This window comes from Poecile atricapillus, chromosome 6, assembly GCF_030490865.1.
Source record: "Poecile atricapillus isolate bPoeAtr1 chromosome 6, bPoeAtr1.hap1, whole genome shotgun sequence".
Lineage (NCBI taxonomy): Eukaryota > Metazoa > Chordata > Aves > Passeriformes > Paridae > Poecile > Poecile atricapillus.
Genome location: NC_081254.1, coordinates 27759876 through 27783233, shown reverse-complemented (window position 1 = coordinate 27783233; position 23358 = coordinate 27759876). Strand labels below are relative to the sequence as shown.

Below are 23358 nucleotides of genomic sequence, written 5' to 3'. Positions count from 1 at the left end.
GAAAATCAGGCTACTTGATACCAAGGCATTAAAGATAATAAGTAAAAAATACTTTGCAGAAAAGTGCCATTTTAAGATCAAGGATTGTTGTGCAACTGGAATATTGGAATGGAGTTGGTGGACTCTGTATAGCAGTTCTCAGAAACGAGATCCCATTACTTCTCCATTATGAGCTATGGAGAAGGCTTAGTAAAAGGAATAAGAATGATTATCCAACCAAGCAGCCCTCATTACTCAATGGCTGGAAAGTAAACCCACATGTGAATGGAATACTGATTAAAGAGGTTTTCTGTTTGTTGGACTTTTTTTTTTTTTTTTCCTGCAATAACATTTTTTATAGAGTCTTTGTTTAATTGGAATCAGAAACAATTTGAAATGTTTTTAGTGAAACCGAAGCAAATTTAGTCATAGCTAAACTCAAATTGTGACAAAAGATTAAAGTTTGACTCATTGTTTCTAACATGTGATTTTTGGTAGCATTTCCTCTTCCTAACAAAAAGAGAATTGAAGATCACAGAATTCTTTCCTGTTACCAAATATGCTGTTTATGCCTTCAGGCAAGAGCTCTCTCAGGGCTGTAAATTTTCCTCTATATCCTGTGTGATATAGTTTCCAAATGCAATTAGCTTTTTAGCCTTCAGTTTTCTAAGATGTGACTGAGACAGTGGTAATTTAACTTAGCTCAGATTCCTGGTGGATTTTTGTTTTTGTTTCTTGATTTTTGTTTTTTTAATATTTGAGCCTAGATTTGATCCTGAGAGGTACTGTTAGTCTGTGGAGAGAGAACAGTTGATGCAGTACTCATAAACTACCTGCTCTGGTTCATCTTTTTTACTGGTATTTATGGAAGATAACTGCCCCAATTAAAAAAAGCTGAAGTGGAATGAATTTGTTCTATCAGTAAAACTAAAACCAGAAGTCATAGTAAACAGACTTGTATTAATAGTAGAGAGCATGAGCTAATACCATGTTTGTTCTTTTCTGGTTTTATGTGATGGTTTCTTTTAATGTTGCAACAGTGATTATGGATACGAACGCCACAGCAATGGCCAGTGTTTGCCAGCATTTTGGTATAACCCATCCTCCTTGTCAAAGGACTGCAGCCTTGGACAGAGTTATCTCAACAGCACTGGGTAAGTGGCTCACCAGGCTTTATCTAGCTAGAGCACCCATGTGGATTCAACCCAGTGGAAACCTGGAAAACAGGATTACTCCTACTGTAGGTGTGTCAGAGCTGGCTGAAGCCCTTGGGACACCTTCGTCACCATCACTACCTTTGTTGGGTTGCACATCTGTCACTCCAGATCTCCATCATGCATGAGCCAGGCTTTTCCCTGAAAGATGATGCCTTAAAGAAACTTGGGGGCAGACTGTAAGGCCAAATCATTAATGTTTCTGAAAAGACTCCTTTTAAAATCCTGTGTGATCAGGTGAGGCAGAAATACTGAAAGGTAAATTAGTGGAGAGATATGAAACTGATGCATATGTGAAGTAATAGGTAGGCACCTAGCCTGAATGCTGGCTGTTCTTTGGCCCTCTTGCAAGTCAATGGAAGATGTAGTTTAAATTAAGATCCTGGAAGACTTCATGTCTGATGCAAGTGATTAAAGCAAGAAAAGCAACCCAAGCTGTGTTTGGAGGGTTTGTATACTGAAAAATGGGCAGAATTTGCTTTTTGCTTCAACTCTTATTCTAGCTTTTAAAGGTTACATCTTTAGAAACACTTGCCTCACAACTAATGATAAGTGGAGAACATGTGAGAAAAGTTGTTAAACTTTGTCCAACAGTGTAGTAATTGAATACAATGCCATACTGTATGTGTATATCATTTATTTATAACTCTATAGTTACTTAAATCATTTTATGGTTTAGACTATTTATGGTACCTTATATGATATCATGATATCAGTGCAGGAAATTATCACATGCCATTAACAACAGTATGAGCTGCTGGTGTGCTGGGCACATGAGGAACTCTTGGCTGAGCCAAACACTGAGATCCATTTAGGAATCGTTCATTTTCTAACCATCTCCTCAGTCTAAAGGAACCTGTTCCCAGTCATCCCTGCTGTGCTCCTTGTCAGCACCTGGCACAGCTTTCCCCATCCCTTTTCAGGTACAGGAAGGTTGTTTCCAACAACTGCACGGATGGGGTGCGGGAGAGGTACACGGCCAAGCCCCAGCAGTGCCCGGGCAAACCCCCCCAGGGGCTGCGCATCGTCACGGCCGACGGGCGGCTGACGGCCGAGCAGGGCCACAACGTCACCTTCCTGGTGCAGCTGGAGGAGGTAGGCTCTGCTCTGCTCACTCACCCATCACATTCATCTGCCAATCTGAGTGTGGCTCCTGCCAGGCAAGGTCTGCAAAGAGACAGGGTGGTATAAAGTCAGTCGTGGCCAGGATGTGGCTGGGTGGAGTTTGCCCCAAAATTTATGGAGGTGAAAGGGTTGTCATAGTATTGTGGTGGCCAGGGTTATGTCTGGGAGAAGCTGATAAAAACTGGGAATTCCTTTAATTTGGGAATTGCTTTAATTTGGGAATTGCTTTAATTTGGGAATTTCACAAGAGAACTGAAGACTGCAGGTTTGAATTCTGATCCCCCGCCCTTAACTGTGTTTTTTGTTTCCTGCTGTTTTTTGACACTGAATTTCCATAATTATTTTCCACTGACTTTTAACCAAAAATGACAGATAGGCTACACATGAAGCTGGGTCCTCATCACACAACTTGGTACATACTGTTTAGGCATTTCTGGGTGAAATCTCAAGATGTCCTCAGCAGGACTAAGTCTGAAATTCATTGCTGTTATGAAGGTGATTTGGACATTGATCTGTGTTTTTGCTGTATCTGTAACTTGGTATTTCTTTGTTCTTCTCCCTCCATTCCTGAATCTATAGAAAAAAGTATTTAAATCTTTTCACCTCTTTTTTCTTTTCAGCACTTCTTTATCTGTGTTTAATTGCAGGTGCACAAGCAGGAACATTCACAAAGTAGCAGTTTTTTCTTTTTCCCTAATCTAATTTGATTTCTTTAAAGTTCGACTCCTTTTCCTCACTTACTGGACAATAAATCTTAAAACAAGTATGCTTTAACACCAAGGGACAATGTACATCCCTTTTTAGTTGATAGTTTAGAGTATTCAAGGAAATTACTTCTGACCATAACCATAGTAAATGCCATCTGTGAGGAAATAATTTTTTTTTTAACATCTCTATTATTGATGCTTTCCCCAGAAAACAGGTGTCCTGATTTGTAAAGGCAATACCATAAATCATATCTAACCTGAAGCAGTTTTTGACCTGAATGTTTATTCTTTCCAAATTATGGTCACTTTATTTCAGTACTGACAGTCATATAACATAGTTACTATGATGCTGTAATAACAGTGTGAACATATAATTCCATCTGGCTAAATTATTGATTCCTGCATTTAATGATGAAAAGGAAAAGGTCCAAAACAGAAGTCAGTTTCCAGGCTTTAAAATAAAAAAAAAGTAAAAAAAATGTGCTCTTTTCATCACCTTTCTCTTCTGAGCAAAGTTTTGAAACAGACTGGGAGAAGGAGATGGATAACCTGAATACTCAGTCACAAAACTATCAAAGAATTATGCCAATAGTCAGAGGGAGAGACAATCACCCACAGTGTGGGAAACTCAGGAGAAATGTCCTGCTCTTTCTTCTGTGAGTGCTTCAGCTCACGTATCGTGTAAGAGAACCCTGACCACTCGGTCATACAGGGAGCTGCTGTGCATTGTTCTGTCTCTTTTGTTCATTCTGATCTTTTCTGGCAGCTCTGCTTCAGTGTGCACCAGAGTCTGGAAGCAACACCTTCTCCAGCATGAGATGGTGCCTCTCTCATGCTGGGTGTCAAGGAGTACAGAACGGATGTTTTGATGAGTGAGTGAATGAGTTCTGAGGAGATCTAAAGGGAGCTCTTCTTCCAGTGTATCTGATAAAGAAGAGGTTAGGAATTGCTCTGAGGGCTGGAGCAGTATTGATCAGCCTCCAGCCTTTCCAATTACTCTCCCTGTTAGATGAATCTTGACCTCCTGCTCCTAGATTTGTCAACTTAAAGAGCAACCAAAAAAACATTTGGGCGAATTTTACCCAGTCTGGCAAAGACTTTGTGTGAGTGTTGCAACAAAAGAAATGTTCAACAAACAGGAATATTTGTCCAGTGATGTGCAAGCTATAGGGGACTAAAATTTAGTTGAAGCAACAAAACTGTGTGTAGATGAAACCATTTACCAATTTAACTCTTTCAGTGACAAAAAAATACACCACTCACTAGAAAACAACCCATCAAAAGAACAAGCATCCTTTTATGAAATGGATATTGATTTCACAGAATAATTGAGGTTGAAAGGGATCTCTGGAGGTTGTTTAATCTAACCTCACTTCTCAAAGGGAAGTTCCTTTCCTTTGCATACAAGGCAGAGGTATCACAAGACAAGAATTTGCCAATTTCTATTTAGTTCTGTCCTGCACAGGAATATATCACAGTACAATCCAGGATGTTCAGTATCCAAAAAATCTATGCAACTTCATTTTTACTGAGGGGAAAGCATCAAGAAATTTAAAATGGGCTGGATATGTCACCTTGCACATCTTTTCCCCAAGAGTATGTGAAAAAAGTGTGCCCTATTCAACCCTTGCCTCCTGGAGTGGTGGGCAGTATTTTAGAGTGCTACATCGTGGTGGGGACCCCTCCTTTAGTGTGAGTTACAGCTGATTTCTTTTAGGGTGTGAAAAAGCAATGGCCTTTCCTTTTGCATCTTAACATCTCCTGTATCCCTCTGAGAGAGTTTGTTTGAAGCCTTCAAATCTGCAGAGCTGTTTCATACACTGCAGCCTCCCAGCTCTCTTTTTTCATGTCCATGTTCCACTTGATCTGCAGGAAAAAGAAAAGAAAAAAAGAGAAGCTGGTGAGCCCAGGTACAAGTTTGTTTGAGATTTGTGCTCCTGTTATCTTTCTGCTCCATCTAGGAATCCACCTGGGTTTGAAAAGAGAAACAGACTGCAGAAGCAGGTTCACTGGAGGCCCTGAAAATTCACTGCATCTATGTAGTGGAGCAGATTGCTAGGAGGGCAGGGAGAGACAAATGGCAGCAGTAAAAAGCTGATGTTTTCACTCAGGTGTGGGATTTGGGCACAGGAACCACAGCACAGCGGTTCCTTGTAGAGCTGGGTTGTGCCTGTGGTGATGCTGAGAGCCACGACTGTGCGTTCTGACAAAAACACAATGTGAGCAAAAGATGCCCCAAGAGAAGCCAGGACAAGGCATTCAGAAGTGTTCTGCTATTGAAGAAGACACAAAAGAAAATCATCACTGAAGTCTGTGCCAGTGGAGGGAGGGCAGGAAGCAAACCCAGGAGCACACTGAGCATTGCTGATTTCTGAGAGCTGGGATTGTGGCCCAGTTTCTCTAACCCTGACTCACGTGAAATTTTCCTGTGAAGCATTTATATCTGGCAGCATATAAATATCATTAAAAGCAAACTCAACCAACAGGTCATATGGAAATCATCTGAATGTATTCCTTCAAATGTGATCTAAGTCTCCTGTCACCTTTTAGAATTTTTATATGACTTCCTCTAAACTGCTTGCAAGGTCACATTGCACTTAATATTTATGGCCCCATTATTGAAAAGGTTTGGCCAAGTTATTTGTCCAGTTAATCTGGGTATAGTAATCATGATATTTTCAGTGGGTGACAATAGTCAGGAATCATCAATATTGCTAACGATCATGTATTGCCTTTTATGAAGTATTTTGGAAGTGTTTAATAAGCAAGGAATTGTACTTAAGCTGGATATTTTGCTTTTAAATTTCCATGAGATAAGAAGAATGCCAGCAACATTATTGTCATTGTGTGAGAGCACATGAGAGAAGTAGTTATGCTTAAAAGCAAATTTTTCATTGCCTAAACATGCTGCCAGTTTAAAGGTTAATCCTTTGTCCTGGCCTGGGCTACATGCAGAGACCTAGGGCTGGTAGCCCTCACACTACAGCATTCAATAAGTGTCATTTCTCAGCCTAAAAAACAGAATATTTGCTTTATTTTTGGACAGCAACAGAAGAAAACCAAAACGCAAAGTTACAAAGGCACTTTTCCTACTTCAGTTATTCATCCCGATGTCCTTGTCCTTGTTTTGCTTCTCTGTTGTAGAAAATAGAGAGATTTTATTAAGTGTGTGTTGCTTCTGTGTGCCTTCCTGATCACATGGCCGCGTAGGTCTCTTGCCTGTCACAACCACGATTGTTATTTGTACGCTGGAGATATTTGTATGAACATCAGACACTTGTGCTGCTGTGCTGCTTCAGCAGAGACTGAAAGCTGCAGCCTCCAGAGCAACGCTGCTCAGCACAATGGCTTTCAAACTTGCTTCATCTGATTGCTCACACATCTTTGCTGAGGAAATGGACGGTAAAGACATTCAGGGCAGGAAGGTTCAGGGCTTTGACTGTTTCATTACAGATAATTCACAGAGAAACTGCCTCCTCTAATTTATTTTTTATCTTGATAAAATGACAGCCAAAAATCTTTGACATTCCAGGTCTGCCTCAGTTCTCACTTGGCAAAGTCACTCCACTGGGAGCAGATTCCGGCTTGCTTTTAACTGCTTGCTGCTGCTATGTGATGTTTGGATTAGACTAATGTGTGGGGAAAGCTAATTTGTTCCTACACTTCAGGCCACAGGCTAGAATTCAGGCAATCTGAACTCATTCCTGAACCACACTCTGAGCTCCTTCTGAATGACCTTGAGTAAGAAACTTAAACTTTCTGATGTTTTATTCCCTCATTCGAAAATAGAGCTTTGCTTTCTGCCTCATGCCCCCCATGCCTTGCATTTGTGTAGTGATTGCTCATATATCCAGAGGACTCTCTCTTACCATGTGAACATACAAATGAAGCCCTGAATTTCCTGAAGAGTGCTGTGGCTCTCTGTAATGATGGTGTTGATACATGGCTGTGCAAGGTACACTGTGTCTCAGGTACATTTAATGAGCTTGGGGATCCTGCTGGGGGCACAATGCCATTAACATTTCCCACCTCAGCACTATTGTTTGGTGAAGTTCAGTATTCAACTCAGCTGAAGCTTGTGAAGATGAGCTTAGCCTTGTTTTGATTGTTGATGTACTCAAATTAAAGATGCAAAGCTAGTAGTAATTAAAAGCATAGTCTGTTTTTGGCTTTTTGGTTTTTGTTTTTTACAGTATCCCACTGTGTTCCCTCTTTTGATATCACAGGATTGTAGGTAATGATTACAGAAATATGAAACGTTCATCCTAACTTTCAGTGCACTGAATCACAACTGTTTATCTTATTAACAGCACTACTCTCCTGTAGTCATACACAAATAACACAGTATGTGCCCTCCCCCATACCACTCTTATCTGAATTCTAATTGCATTTTCTGATAATGACAAGCTGGTTAGGAGAAATCAGAGCCTTCAATGCCTCTTCAAATCCATTGTTGAAATTCCATGCAATGTATGAAAGTGGACTTTGCCTTCCTAATGACACACAGCACCAGAGTCTTGTAATGCACTTCCAGTTGCACAAGTTGAATTATTCTGTATAATCCTGAGAGGCTGTTACTGATTTCTGTGGGGTACAGAAGATCTAGTACTGTAAAAAGAGATCATAGCTGAGTTGAGCTGGCACAACTGGCAGTCAGGATGAATGATGTGATCAGTATAATTCACTATTTGGTGTTGAAAAACACATACATCTGAAAAGTATCAAGCTATTTGCCCTGCGAAAAGGCACCTATCTATTCAATTTCTGATTTGAAAAATTAAGGCCATCTCTCTGAAAGCAGGGATTTACACAGGAAAGCATGTTTTCCAGTTCTTGATCAAATTGGATCTGAGTCTCTGTTAAAAAGTAAGAATATACTTTAAACAGATCTAGATTATAGGTATGCAATGTGTAGATATTCAGTTGCAGTGCAAATATCTTTGATTAATGATTTCTTCTGGTGACAGGAAAATGCCAAAGAGGGAAAGGGGCTAATCTAAAGAAAGCATAATAAATTAATCCATGAAAACTCTCCAACAGCAGCCGTGTATGCTTCTTGCAAAGGATAATTAAATCTATTGTAAACATCCCTAAGGAAGACACAGAAGTTGGCACATAATTAAAGACTTAAAAATGAAATCTGAAACATGGGAACCAAGATTAAAAACCTTGAGCGTGCTTGTTCCATTTTTTAATGCTTCCATTTAGATATAAATACTCAAAGTCACTAAGGAAAATGCATTATCACAACTTTCAGGACAGGATTCCAATGGTGTGTTTGAAAGAGAGAATCCTGCTAGGTGGGTTTCATATCTCACATCCACCAAAGTATTAAGAGCTGCGTAAAAGTAATCAAAATATAAAAATATTGTTGCAGACTGTATGGGATGTTTCTTGATCTACCTTTAGCAGGAAGCTTCACAGAGTTTTTTGGTAATGTCCAGATCTTGTGTGCACTTGAGGCTGCTTTGGTCAAGACGCAGGAAAAAGGTGCACTTGGCTTAGGAGGCAGCACCAGGAAGGAGGGAGAGAGAAATATTTCGTATATACTTGAAAAAAAACCTGGACATTTAATGAGAAAATAGTAGATTTCTGATTTATATTTTAATAACTAATGTTGTCTAGGTATGTCTTAATATGGGGCCTTGGGTAACTTGTTTTTAATTATTAAAGCTTCTTTTCAGGCTAAAATTCTTAATGATTAAGCATATGCTTAAGCCTTTGGCTGCACAAGAGCCTTTATCAAGATTGTACTTCAGGTTATATCCAAGCTTGTGCATATTGCAGAGAAAGGGGTTAATCTAAAGAAAACACAATTAATTAATCCGTGAAAACACTCCAATAGCAGCAGTGTCTGTCTCCTGCAGGTAATGTGGGGAGTTTTGTGTTAGCTTTAACTGGGCTAAAAGCTTCAGAAAAATCCTGTTGTGGAGATTGAGCTTGACAAAATAAAAAGGAGGAGCTGGAAAAAGCAACAGGAAGGGTTTTTGCAAGATGTATGGATAGGCATCAAACTGCTGCAGAATAAACTGCTCTTGGTAAAACGACCTCTTGCAAGTGGCTCTGGAGGGATGCTGGAGACAGAGACAGTGACAGCTGGGTTGGTTTAAATCAGGTGTGGGCTGTGCGGGAAATGTTTGGATTCTTTTCTCTTCCTATCTTACTCTGCCCGTGCTCTTACCTGGCACAGATAAAAGATTAGAACAAGTCAAAACACAGTCTCTTTGTTTTCCTGACTTTTCTCTCCTGCTTCCTAAGTTAAAATTTTAAATGTCAGATTTTCAAAATGTGGCATTTTCAGAGGAGTGCTATAGCCTGGATCTTACTCAATAGAAAATGTATTTCCAGTTCAAAGGGTTTTAAAACAGGAAAGGCCAAAGCAAATGAAAAAGAGTGGGGAAACAGCAGCTGAAGCTCTTCTCTAATTAGATTTTCAGTTGTTTCTGTCAGCATATTCTCTACCTAAAAATTGAAATCTAAATCTTGCATACCTTAGAATTGGCTCCTTTCCCTGGCTACACCTGTAGACAGCATGAGTTTCATGGCTGTGGAAAAAATGAAGACAAGAGAAGAAAAGGTTCATTAGAGCACCAATTTTGACACTTGGAGAAGTGAGGCTATTCTAAAAGGCTGTCACCCTTTTCATCTTCTGCTGCTACCTCAGACATGTCGAGGAATATTCCACGACCTGAAACAGCCTTCAACTGCATGACCTGGAATATCCTCAGAGCTGATAAATCCAGTGGGGTCACTATGGTGGCACAGTTTTAACCATGTGAAAAGCTTTTCTCCCAGCAGAATGGCTTTGCTGTTCAAAGACATAATCTCCTTTTGAGTAAGAAAAGACAACTAAAATCCGTATAATGATGGACCTGGAGGAATTGGGAGAGCATCAAAGGGCATTTCAGAGATCTCTGTATTTGGTCTGAGTCCAGCACCGCACTTGAAATAATAATAGTCCCCCTCTGAAAGAGGTTCAGAGGTGATGTGTGGTCACTCCTGGCTGTGGAAGTGTATCCCACTTGGTGGCTTCTGCTGGCTCAGTCAAACAGACAGAAGTGCCCAGAGTACTGCATGGTGTTTGAAACTCCACATCTTTCTTATCACTCATGTTAACAAAGGACATAACTCTGCTCTAAAGACCATTTCCCCTGCCACACCTTCAGTCTGGGATTCTCCACAACTGAGCAACACAGTTATTTTTGTCTCATCTATTTGGAAGCAGCAGAGCTTCCAGCAGGGTGCCAAGGCAGTGTAAAAACAACTTCAGTCTATTAAAAGAGAGCATCTGGGAAAATTCGTTGCTCTTGTCACCATCAGGTAGAGCTCTGCTCCTTTTGCTTTCCATTCAGGCAAGCCTCCACTATTTCTGCCTTCACAACAAGTTATAAAAAGACAGAGAACATGAGGAAGATAAAAGTTCTGTTACAATTTCCTCTTATAGTCACATACATTCACATCTCTTTCTGGTGTGGATACCTCGCCAGCCACTCACACAGGTACCCTTCATTCCAGAAGGGGAATTGGGCATCCAGAGGACTGCTTCTCAAAGGAAAAGAGGGAGAAAAGGGAAGAAAGAAAAGAAGAAACAAACCCAAAGTAAATGAAATGTCATTTCAGCTAATTTTACAAAAGGTTATTAATGATCAGCTATTAATTTTCCATCATTCCAGACAGTGGGCACTGCTCCAGTGCACCAGGCTGTGGAGGTGCTCCACAGCAGTAGCCAGCAAGTGTGAACAGCCAGCATGAACACCATGCAGAGCCAGAGGGGGCTTTCCTAGGGAGTGAGGATGTTTAAAGGTAAGGCAAGATGCTGCATCTTACATGAAAAGAAGGGATCTTTAGCAGCCATGGTTGTTGGACAGGTCAGTGCAGGCTGTTCCTCTGGCACATCAGACCTTGTTACTGTTCTCCAGTTGGTCCCAGTCACCCCGCTGATCCCGTCTCTCAAAAGCAAAACAGAGACTGTTTCCATCCTTTCTCTCTCCCCACAGGGAGACCTCCAGAGATCCCTCTTTCAGGTGGATTTTGGAGACGGCATCGCTGTGTCATATGCCAATCTCAGCTCAACAGAAGATGGGATCAAGCACATCTATCAGAACGTGGGCATATTCCGGGTGACCGTGCTGGTGGAAAACAGCCTGGGTTCTGACAGCGCTGTGCTCTACCTGCACGTAACGTGTATGTATGTTCATACCTCTTCTTAGCTCCTGGTTTTCTTTTAGAATTACTGCTTGTAGCGAGAGGTGACATTTGGAATTTGTCAGCTGGGTCCAGAATGGTGGGAAATGATGAGTGTCCCCCAGACAGATTGTTGATTCCAGACTGAGAGGAAACATAGATTCATTAAGGTTGGAAAAGACCTCTTAGATCATCACGTCTAATCATTAATTTTTGCTTTTTAAACCATGTTTTTATCTCTAATTTTGGATAGTCTAATTTGGGACACCTCTAAGGACTGTCCTTATGAATTATTAATTATTCATGAAATGCACTTTCATTACCAAGCTTACACTTCTAGAACAACAAAGACACCCAGGGATCTTTAATGATTTTTAAAAGCTTTGAATTTTACTTTGTGCATGTTTTTATGTTAATGAAACACACCCAGCTCTGTGATGGAAACCAGTGCATTTCAGTGTTTCTGTTGTCATAGGAACCAAAAATATTTGTATTAAATAGTATTGCAAAAAAAAAAAAAAAACCTAAAAAACTATACTCACATTGCTTTTCTGCTATTCTTTTTAACATTTTTATACTTCAAATGTGTCTGATTTACAACTGGAATGTATCCCAAGTTCTTGGATAAAACCAACATTATATTCTTTCATATTTATTCTAGCACATGGTTATGAACCCAAAAGGTCAAACTATTTATCAAAATTTTGTAGCATTTGTAATGGATTTTGTTTGGGGCCATAATTTTCTTTATACTATGGAGTTTTTTTGTTTGTTATTTATGTTTTCACTGTGTACCAGATTAACAGAGAAAAAAGGAAATTCCAAAACATGAAGTTATGTTTACAGAAATATTGTTTACCATCTACCAAACTAACTCCACATATTGTGCAGATGATTTGGCACATTCCCTACACTTTACCTCTAGTTTTGGGGTTAGTTCACACAGCATGAAAGCAGCTGCCTTTTCAGGGTAGGAGAGCAGCTTTTTAATGAAGAGCCATTGTGTCAACAGATGGGAACAGTGGGAGGCAGGAGTGTGGGAGATAGGATTTTTATGAAGGAGAACTAGAGGAGCAGGAGCAAATATCCACCTGAATGTCCCCCTTGAAAAACACCTTTGGTTGGCAGGTGTCCAGCCTTTACCCACTCATAGTGTCTTTCTCATCTGCAGCTGCTCTAATGCATTTTTTTGAGACACTGAAGGCCTATGAAGTGTTTTGATTGCTTAAGCTGTACAGGAAAGTAACAATATTCAGATTTGTTTGTGTGACTTAGCAGCTGATAGTGTATGTTTGTGTTTTGCATAGGTAATTGCCAGCACACAGAGTGATTATTGCAGCCAGGCCCAGATTGTATGTGCCACACTCCCTGGAGAAGTGACAGCTCTAAGGGATACGTCTCACCTTTCTCTACATGACAAGAATTAGGGGCTGCAAAACAGGTTACAAATGAGCATGGTGCCACTCAGCCTAGCAATAGAGTTGCTGAGGACAGGGATGCACAGGAGATCCAGCCCTCTCCAGAGTCTAGCACCCTGACCCACAAAAGCTCCTTAATCCTATTTGATTGCTTGCATTGCCACTCAGCCCTCTGCTGAGTATTCTGCTTGGGGTGTTTGAGCTTGGCCTTTGGGGAGTTTTGCAAAACCATCTGTCCTTAAAACAGACACACACTGTGCATTGTCAGAGGCACAGACAAGCAGTGTGCAGCCTCAACATCCAGAGTTTTAGGAAGGGCTACAAACTGGGTGATCCCTGGTTACAGGGTTAATACATGAGTGTCTGCAGCCAGATCTGGGCCTTCCAAAACCTTCCTTACCTGTGGCCAGCACTCTTTCTGCAGGAGAAAGCTGCAGGCGCTGAGCCTTCAGTGCTTGTGGTTTCAAAGATAAAAGTCAAGCCTTCATGCCATGCTCCCCTCATGCTGCTGCAGCCATGTGGCCAGTGCACAGAAGCAGTGCCTTTCCTGCTCCAGGGATCCAGAAATGCAGGTTACTGTGAGACAGGGGCATTTTGAGCTGGATGGACAATATTAACTGTTGTGTGTAAACTGCTCAAGCCAACAGCCTGTCTCTTAGCTGTCCTGATATGTCAAAATTTTCTCCTGGAAAATTATCTATGGATGCTTCAGATGCTTCAGAATAACATCACCTGTGCAAGTGAGCCTTTTGAGAAGCTTCTCCCTTTCGGTTTTCTAGAGCTTGTACACACTTGTTTGCTTTCCAGGGACAGCTGAAGGCCATAGCCTCCACAGCCCTGCATGAAGCTCAGAAATTAATTTTCTTGAATCCTCTTCAAACTTACCTGGGAGAAAGCAGTCTCCTAGCAGGAGGGCCTATCCAGAGTGAGCTATCCCCATCTGCTGGCCAGATAACAGCTCAGCTTTTCAGCCTCCTTGATCCAGCTGTGCTGGGAAATGTTCAGGCAGAATTGGGTTGCTTGAGCCATTCTTCATATCCCTTCCTAGCAGGTGTATGAAGAAAGTCCAAGGAGGTGCTGGGCATTCTCTGCTGTGCAGGATCATTTGAGATCTGTTCAGAGCAGTGATACAGCAATGCTGGAGAGTATCAGATTTTTCATGGGCTCCATCATTACAGTTGTCACTGCATTTAGCTGGGGAAATTGCTGTTTTTCAGGTCTTAGGGTCTTGCTGAAAGCAGGAACAGTGTGGTGATGGAAATGGATATGAGGAGGAGGATGCCATTAAAATCATAAGGGTGAAATTGTGGCATCTCATGAATTTCCAAGAGTGTTGATTGCTGCTTATAGAAGGCAGAATAAGCCATGGTCTCATGTATAAGCAGGCTTTGGTTAATCTGATCATGGATAACTCTTAATTGGGCTGCTTCAGCTTAAGCAGTGGCTGTGTCTACAACCCAGAGAAAGATGCATTTCAGTAATAAATCAGGAACACTGGTCCTTATTCTGGCATTGTTTGTACAGTCTGATTTTGGAGAGTTTTTTTCCTCACTCTGCCTATTGTGTTACACAGGATGTTTTCTCTGGAATATTTGGTATTCATTTAAGCTGAAAAGCAAGGTCTAAGTGGTGATTAATGCATGAGGTATATCCTGAAAGATCCTCCCTGGAAACACATAAAATTCTCTAGCAATGCATCTCAGCTCCATATGAACAATTCTCATCACTGGAGAGCTCACAGATAGAGGATGTGTAGATGTGGCCTTAATATGTTTAAGGAATTCATGTCCTCATGTCACCTGAGGTTTCTTTATTTTTCTTTCCCTGTCACTCAGGACAATTGCTTTGTTCTCTTAGTGAACAGTCAGAACACATTTTAAAAATAATCTATAGAACAAGATTTAACAACAAAGGCCCATCTGTTTCCAGAAGATGGGAAATGTGTAACCCTGGGCATAATGTCACTTGTCGAATGAATTATGTTCTGTTTATACTGAAGAAATAAGAGGGTTTATTGATGAAAAGGAGGGAGTATAAGGTAACATTAAAATGCAGACACAGTGAATAGCTGCCTTCAGAAGGAGTTTCTGCTGAAGTTCACCAAATCATAGCAGTTTTCAAGCAAAGATACTTCATGTCTACTGAAGTCCTTTGTCTGCACATTCTTATGTCTTCCCAGTGAAGGCCATATTCACACAACAGGGCACTGTCCCTATTGTAAGAGTTAGATCAGCTCCTGACTTCATGACACTCATGCAGTAGAGAGCCCAAGCTTTTCAGCTCCAGGTACAGGGGTGGCTCCTGTTCTCTGAGGAACAGGTTTAACCCTTCCTCTCTAGAAATGGTACCAAGCCACAACAGTCTGTCACGTCCCACAGTGATCTGGGGAAGAATTTTCTTCCTTAAACCAATGGATATCCCACCCAGGTTGACTATTCAGATGGGGGGAGGACTCACCTGCTGCTTCTGTCTCTGCAGGCCCCTTGGAACACGTTCACTTGTCTCTACCCTTTGTCACCACGAAGAACAAGGAGATCAACGCCACAGCAGTGCTGTGGCCAAGCCAAGTGGGAACACTTACTTATGTCTGGTGGTTTGGGAACAACACAGAGGTTTGTATTCCTGATGGACTGAGGTCAAAATAATCCTGGAGGAGCTCTCTGACAGAAGAGGGAGGGAGGGATCTGGGAATGCTTCTATGTAGTCACAGATGCAAGAAAATGATAAACCAAATACCGAGATACTAATGGTCCTTGGAGGTACCGACATGGAAATTTAAGTAGTGCTTTGTGTGTGTGGCTGTGCCTTAGCTGCAGGGTTTATTGCTATTTCATGCAAGTCACCAATAGCTTTCTTCCTTAAGAAAGGGGAGCATAGTTAACCAAAATCTGGAAGAGTTTTTACTGTTTTTCTTCACCCTCTTTTCTTCAGTAACAAGAAAAAAGTAGGGGCTTTGGAAGATTTTTTAGGAAAACAACCTTTCAAGCTGAAGCTTTTTTTGATATTTGGAATTGACCTATGCTGAGCCCCAGCACCCCGTGCTAAACCACATGTGCAAAAGGACCTTGCTGCCATGTGCTACAGGTGGATGAAATGGTTCCCAACACACCTCCCTGCCCCAGGGCTCTGCTCAGATGTGAGAGTGTCATGCATCACACTGCCTCTGTGCTTGCGGTCTTGGTAAATCTGCACAGACATTAGAACTGTTACTTCACATATAATTATGGCTAAAGTATCCAGAAACCCTAATTAGTTTCTGAGGGGAGAGGTTGTCATGGATTTTGTAGAGCCAAGAGGGACCTTCATAATCACACACGATTCTCTTCTGTATAATGCAAATGAATTTGATCAGTACCTTCTGCTTTATTTAACTCTTTGTGACTAAGGCAGAACCTGACTTTTTGTTGTTGTTTTGCATTAAAAATTTTCCTCAGATGATGGAAAATGCACTGCTTCTCTTCTGACCATCTCCTCCAACTATTTCCCCACAGCTAATTATTCTGAGCTTTGAACTCATGCACCATGTTTGTAGTCTGAATTTACCTAGTCTGGGATTCAAGGTGTTGGATTTTGTTATGCCTTTTTGTGTAGATTAAAGAACTTTGTACTATCAGCAATCATCTCCCCCTAGAGGTACTTACAGGCTGTGATTGTCACCTTTTAACCTTCCCTCTGATCTCCTAAGCTCAGAAGTGATCAGGGTTGGTCTAATTCCATTCTCATTGAAGTGTGGGTTTTGGTATAGACTACAATGGCCACAATTTGACTTAATACTGGGTACTTGGAAGATCTCACCCAGAGTTCATTAACAAGCAAAAAGAGAAGTTAAGGAGAGTCTGCTGGAGGACACAACTCATTGATAAACTGGTTCACAGCCAAAGGGATCTGTTCCCTCTCAAGCACCAGCATTTACCAAAAATGATGTCTCTGTATCGGAGGATAACATGGGACAGCAAATGTGAAATCTTAATTTGTCTGGTTCTGTGTCGCTAAAGGACACAAAATGATTCACACAAACGTCTCTCAGTGATAGAACAGCAGAAGAAAAAACTTTATTCTCTGACTCCAGTACTTACAGATTCCTGACAATGACTGGATAAGTTACCACCTTCCCAAGCACACTGGTCATGTGAAACGTCCATCAAAAGACATTTCTTAGAAGGAATGTGATAAACAACTTATGTTTATAGAACTTTCATGGGAAAGTAACTAAAACTATGAAAACATCAGAAGGCTTTGGTTTTCAGGGCGGCAGTTCTGCACCTTAAATAAAGCACTTACACTAGATTTAGGAAAGGAGGCTGCTACCTGAGCAGTGAGTGATCCAGGCCTTTACATCAGGATCTGGGCCTCTCTGGGGAGTGGGCAAAGGTGGGCATTTTAACATGGGATCCAGAACAACCAATGTGCTAAGTGGAAAGGAAGCATTGCAAATCCTAAAACATAGCTCCTTTGGAAATTTTAGGTTCCTTTTATCTTACTCCAAGCTTCACGGGGACATCCCTGTCTGAGATTCGTGTGCTCTCTCCAGGAAATTAGCTGCCATGTCATAGGGCCCCTCCTGAGTCTGAAATTTGCAATCTGGAACTAACTCCTCAAACCATCCCAATGTGTTAGAGAGCCACACTCATTTTTGCTTTTCCTTTCCAGCCAAATTAACTCAATTTTTCCTTTTATGATGTATTTGCAGCCACTGATCACATTGGAAGGGAGCATCACATTCACATTTTCTGTGGAAGGGATGAACACAATCACTGTTCAGGTCTCAGCAGGAAACACCATTCTTCAGGACACAAAGACTATTGCAGTGTATGGTGAGTTCTTCCCCTTTAGTTTCACACAGGATTCTCCATAGTCCACAATTACAGAGCCTGGTTACCTGGCAGCAACAAGAGATCTTTATTCCAGAATGCTTTGGGTGAGATTATAAATTGAATTCCAGTGTTACCAGTCCAGTGCAATATCTCTGAAGGCCACTGCCTGACATTAGTGCAGACTGACATGATTGCAGAATATTGATCTCCTTCCCAGAGCCCTGTGCATGTGCTCCATCACTCTTTCATCATCTTTCATGACTGTCAAAATGTTAGTTTGTTTTGTAAGCTGGTTTTCCCCCTTCTTGGCCAGCAGAGGCCTCTTAACTCACAGAAAAGCTGCTCAGCTTGAAAGACAAATCAGTGCTGTGTGCCGCAGTTCTGCACAGAAATCTGTACTGATCTGACATTGTTCTCGTGCGTCAGAAGCAGTTAGGGCACACAAATACCATCTAGTGTAGATGGAGCCTAAAACCCACTGGGGATCCCAGTTTTAGGTGATAGTGATCAATGTGGGCACCTCTGTTAACAGCAGCAGAGATTGGGTACATTTTCCAAGGCTACTCCTCTCCCCACATTTATCCCTGTTCCATTCCAATTAAGATCTCTAGGGTTTGGGGCACATCTGTGAGAGTCCAGTCACAGCTTCCTACGCAGGGCATGCCTGCTCCAGAAGTCAAATTGAAGGTAACATTTCATTTACATTCCCAGCACAGCTCCCTTTGCAGTGCTATTCATCCACTCAAGCAAGGACTGATCACCTTTTTCAGTTCCAAGACACTCAAGTAATGAATCTCCCAGATTCTCCACATCTCTCAGGGAGTCTCTCAGGTGCACTGCCGGATTCCCTCACAGTCTGTGCACCATCTGCATATTGATTAAGCAAAACATGAGCTGCATCAGGTTTCACAAAGTTCTGACCCCTCATTTGGCATTAAAGCATTTCAGTCTTTACTCACCACTCTGTCATTGCATCTGCAGAGAAATTTCAGTCCCTGAGGTTATCGTTCTCTCCTAACCTTGATGAGTACAACCCAGATATCCCAGAGTGGAGAAGGGACATCAGCAGAGTAGTCAAGAGAGCTCTGGTGGAGGTAAGCTGTGTGCATAACCTGTGTTACAAGGGTTCTGGTTCCTGATTTGTTCCTTCACTAGGACTGGATCAGCTGTTCTCTCAAGGTGTCTCTTTGTTTCCACCACACAGAAATGGAGAACTGAAGCATTTGAGGCCAGCATCCTAAATTTTAGACTGGTGAAATGATGTCATCCTATGACAATATAGTGCCCAGAGTCAGCCTTTAGTGTAAAGCAACAGTGTTCTGATGGAATTGCAGATACGCTGTAAAAAACTTGGGAGACCAAAAATTAAACAATCTTTACTACACAGAAGAGCACCACAGCAAGTACTTTAAATTCTTCATATGGCATGAGGCTCACAGGGCAGGACTGGAGGCTGGTTTTCCCATCAACACTGTAGAGAAGCTCTGAAGTTCCTTCTTTAACTATGGAACAGAATATCACAAAAATATTCTAGTGTAGCTGAAAATTTGGATTTGAAATTGAGGAGGTAAGAAGAGATAGCTGGGCTTTCTCAGCTCAATAGAAAAATAGTGCAAGGAATTGTTTGAAATAGTGTTTCTGCTTTTTTAAAAAAATAAAGTTACTCAGATTTTGAAAGGACAAAACCTTACCAGTGTTATTAGCAAGCTTAAGTGTTATTTGTGGCATCATCTGGGCAAAAACTCTAGAAGAAAAGTATGCACTAATCAAGTGCACAAATTGTATTATTTCTGAGATTTTTTCTGGTATTTTGTTAAGACAGGAGGAAAGGGAAAAAAAGAGCATTTTTCTGAAGCTTGATCTTCTGACATATTTATGTCTGTATCAAGTATTCAAGGATCCATTTATCTTCAAGGTGAATTTTCAGAATATAAACATCTCAATAAAGCAAAATCAAACCATAAAAAAGAAGAATTGTAAAACCACAGTACCAAGGCTACATTCTAAAAGCAGAGCAGTGAAAAGACAAAGTCTTTTTGTTATTTGATTAAAAAAATAAAAATTGATAGCTAATTATCCATCTTTATGTAGCTAAATGGTTCACCTTAAACAAGCCTTTGTGAGAAGTTCCTGTAAAAATTAAAGATAAACCCAGTAGATTTCTACAGCAATTAAGTAAAAGGTATAAAAATGAGTCAAATAACTAAATAATTCAATAGGAAATTATAGCCATGCTATAGAATTTTTATGAACTTTTATTAAAGTATTATATTCTTATTACAGAATATCATCAGACTTGGATAAAATTCTGCAGACAAAATTACAGTTCTGCACTAAAATCTGATCTTCACTCTGCGTAGGGATAATTTCATAGTATCACAAAATATCCTTTTTCTTGTTTTGATCATAATTATTTGCTCGCATCATTGATTTTCTGATTACTGTCTCCCACTTTTGAAAAAAAAAATTGTTCCCAGCCTCTGAAAATGAAGGCAATGAAGCAATGAAGGAATGTTTTTCCTGACACCTTAAAGCAACCTGTTAGGCAAGAAGAAATAATGCAAGCCCTGGCTTCACAGAATACTCATAAAGAATATAAGAGACCTTTATATATTTATAAGAGTTTTTTCCTAAATCCACATTACAAAACAAAGCAAAATAAAAGAAGGGAACAAAGACACATGCTTTTCCTTGGTGTGTGGTGGAGGGGACTCCACAGGGTTTCCCCCAGATTGTCAGCAGTCATGCTAGGGTTTTCCACAGGAAAAGCTCAGAAAATTGTGATTTGTGATCAGTTTTGCTGACCCTTTGTCCTGCATCCACCATTTCCTCCAATGAGCACCTCCTCCTTGTCTTTACTCCTGAACTACTGCTGTGCCTCTGTGATTTGTCCTTGTATCTGAAGGCACTTCTCTTCCACCACTTTAAAAGTGACCAACTAAATTCAGTACTTGAAAACTTCAGGTTAAAAAAAAACCTTGACATTTAAGTGCCTTTGGTGGATAATTCACAATAGAAAGGCAATGGAGGAAGATTCGTCAAATTATGTTTCTCCTTCCTTTGTCTAACAAAACTGAGGGCCAAACTAGGTCCTTTTTTGGATGATAATTGGGCAATCTGATTGTGTAGTGTTAGCTGAAACATAAGACTGTAGATGGCCAAGGCAGTAATGCCTGTAGGTGACTTTTTTTACAAATTTTTGTCTAATGTGTCAAAATTAGGGATATTAAAGTCCCAGCTTAAAAATTTCAGCCAACGAGATGTACAAGATACATGGTGAAAGTACTGTGATGTCTTAATGAAGAAACTCTCAGCATTCAGTGCCATCCCCTCTGTTTCTGTCTCCATTTGTCTGTGTGTCAGGCTACAGGTATTTCCAGCAAGCATGTTCTGGTTGCAGTGCTCCCTGGCCTGCCCACGTCTGCTGAACTCTTCATTTTACCGTATCAAGATGCCACAGGAGAAAAAAAAAGAGCAGCAGCAAACCTAGAGCAGGTATATTGTCCATTACTTGGAGAAGTGTAAGTTTATGCTTTTCTCTGTGTGTGTATATGTGTGAGATATACATCTGTATGTATATGGGATTTGTATATGGGTAAAACTGATAATTATGGTAGAAATGCATCTGATTCACTGGGGTACATGTTACATTTTACATTCTCTTCAGGGCTTCTCTTTATGTTTCGGTATTTTTGGGGTTGGGGCATTTTTTGTTTTTTTTTTTTTTCTCCCCAGCTTTGGAAACAGGCTTTGGAGCTTCCTTTAGGAGTTTAAATACATATTTGTCTTCCCTTAGAAGTCCTGTTTACTTCATGGAAGCAGTAAGAAAGAAGGAAGGATTTAGGGGCTGATTCCTGCTGACAGGAACTGTGGAGTAGCTTCATGAAGCAAAGCTTATAGTCCAGAGTCTAGAATGCACTGGAGGACAGAGCTGGTGGTGATCCTGGGCAGTTCAGAGCTTCATTAGTTTCAGGCACAGGGATGGGATCTGCTTGCCTTCCTCATGGTGCTGGAAGTGCGGCTGAGCCACTGTGGATTGTTTTCTCTGTGAACAGCTGAAATAGGTTATGGTGACTGAAGGACTCTGTCTCTCTGCAGACCCAAAAGGTCCTACCAGCCAGATGGGCCTAGCAGGATTGTAATTAAAAGATAAAACATTGTGCTGGGAAAAAATCCTGAAATGTTGTAGAATTATAGAATTGTTAAAGTTGGAAAAGACTTTTAATGCCATTGAGCTCAATTGATGGCCTAACACTGCCACGTGCACCACTAAACTATGTCCTCTTGTCCCATAGCTCCTTTGCTGTCTCTCAGCTTATTAGTTCAGATTCCAGGGGCAAAGATAACTCTGAGGGAAGCATCAGTGTACCTCTGCCTCTCCATACTCCATGTCCATGGCTCAAGCCATGTTAACTCAGCTGTGAGCCTCAAACCTCCAAGTCACCCATACTCTTAAGCTTTCCCTTGCTCAGCATTCCTACCTGTCATCTTTTCTTTTGACAAATTACTTTTTTCTTCGATTTTCACCACCCATGTAGTAAACAAAAAATATGGAGATTTACTGCTCTGAAAAATCTTTCCTTCCTTTTCTCCTTCATTTCCCCTTCTCCTTGCTTCCTTCACAAATTGGCAGGGAAGCCAGTCCATAAACTTTCAAATTTACATCTGACCCAGCTCCCTTCCGGCACTCAGCAGCTTACTCTTTCTCCCTCTTTTTATGCCTCTCTTTTTCTCTCCTGTAAAAATATAGTCTTTGTGTCTGTGGAGAAAGGAAGCCCTGGCAGTGCTCGCTGGCCCTTTTCATGGATGAGAAGAAATGTCATTTTCAGTGTAACTCCATCAACATCTCTGGCATGCTGCAGAGTCCAAATGGTAACCTCTGGAGGAGAGAGAAGCTGTTTGCCATTTGCAGCCAGCTCTCTCCTGTGGGCAAAAAAACCCAGGATGGTCAGAATGGTTTTCTTTCTGGTCTGTGGGTGCTGCATTCCCGTTCCTAGTAACTCTAGTAGAAAATGGTGGGGTTTTCAGTGAGAACTGCCACAAAAGATGTCTCTGCCCTCTGCTCTGAAGCATATTCTGATACTGCTCCTGTTATGTCATCTGTTTTGTCTGTGATCCTTCACTGTGCCTTGCCCAAAGTGTTTCAGAGCTCATTCAACAGCCTCTCCCCGTGCTTGAAGTTGCTGCGATGAGTATTGGGAGCAGATGTTTTTGATAGCTACAGCTTAAGCTGCTTCTGAGGTACTTCTGATGTATAGTGCTCTTTTCTGGTAGGAATAGAAGTCTGTTTTGTGCTCATGGGCAAGGAACAAGCTATTCAAAGGCACGTATGTGAGTTTGCCAGTTTGCAGGTGCACACCCAAAGGAGTTACAGTTCTGAATTATTTCTTCTAATTTAGAAAAGAAGCTTCCAAGTATACAGGGAATAGAATGGGAATAGTTTACACAAGTACTGCAATGGAATAAGGTTCCTTAAGGAAGCACTTCATTATAGAGATAACTTTCTTCATCACCTGAGCTAGACCACTGTTCTGCCATGGGTAACCATGAGGGGTGTATGTGGTTTCATGGACTTTCACATCTACCAGTAAATCTCATTCATATTTAATAACCATGGGAGGCTTACATTTTGCTGTTTCTCCTTGGGGTGGATTAAGCTGTGCTGTTTTTATCTGATACATATTCAATTGGCTTTGTAAACATGCTTTTAGGTCTCTCTGCCCAGCCACTTGTATCTAGGTGCATAATTCCCATTGATTTCAGAGGCACTTAAATGTCTACTGTCCCTTGAAAATCTAGGTCTTGGTTTCCCATTTATCAAAGTCAATAACACTCCTTTGTGCCACTCATGCTTTTTGAATCTGAACCCGTAGGCCAATAGTAGTGGGACTGCAGTAGTGCCCCACTTGACAAATGT

General features: G+C 41.0%; 1 protein-coding gene across 2 annotated transcripts in view; it reads left to right on the top strand.

Moving 5' to 3' along the window:
* SORCS1 (sortilin related VPS10 domain containing receptor 1) overlaps positions 1-23358 on the top strand; it is a 261108-nt gene that overhangs the window by 223708 nt on the left and 14042 nt on the right. For both annotated transcript variants that reach the window (XM_058841926.1, XM_058841925.1), the window contains exons 17-23: positions 1020-1133; positions 2117-2288; positions 11023-11209; positions 15106-15239; positions 17318-17441; positions 18423-18535; positions 20805-20936. In XM_058841926.1, the coding sequence (XP_058697909.1) occupies positions 1020-1133; positions 2117-2288; positions 11023-11209; positions 15106-15239; positions 17318-17441; positions 18423-18535; positions 20805-20936 (976 nt within the window). The remainder of the gene's footprint in view (positions 1-1019; positions 1134-2116; positions 2289-11022; positions 11210-15105; positions 15240-17317; positions 17442-18422; positions 18536-20804; positions 20937-23358) is intronic.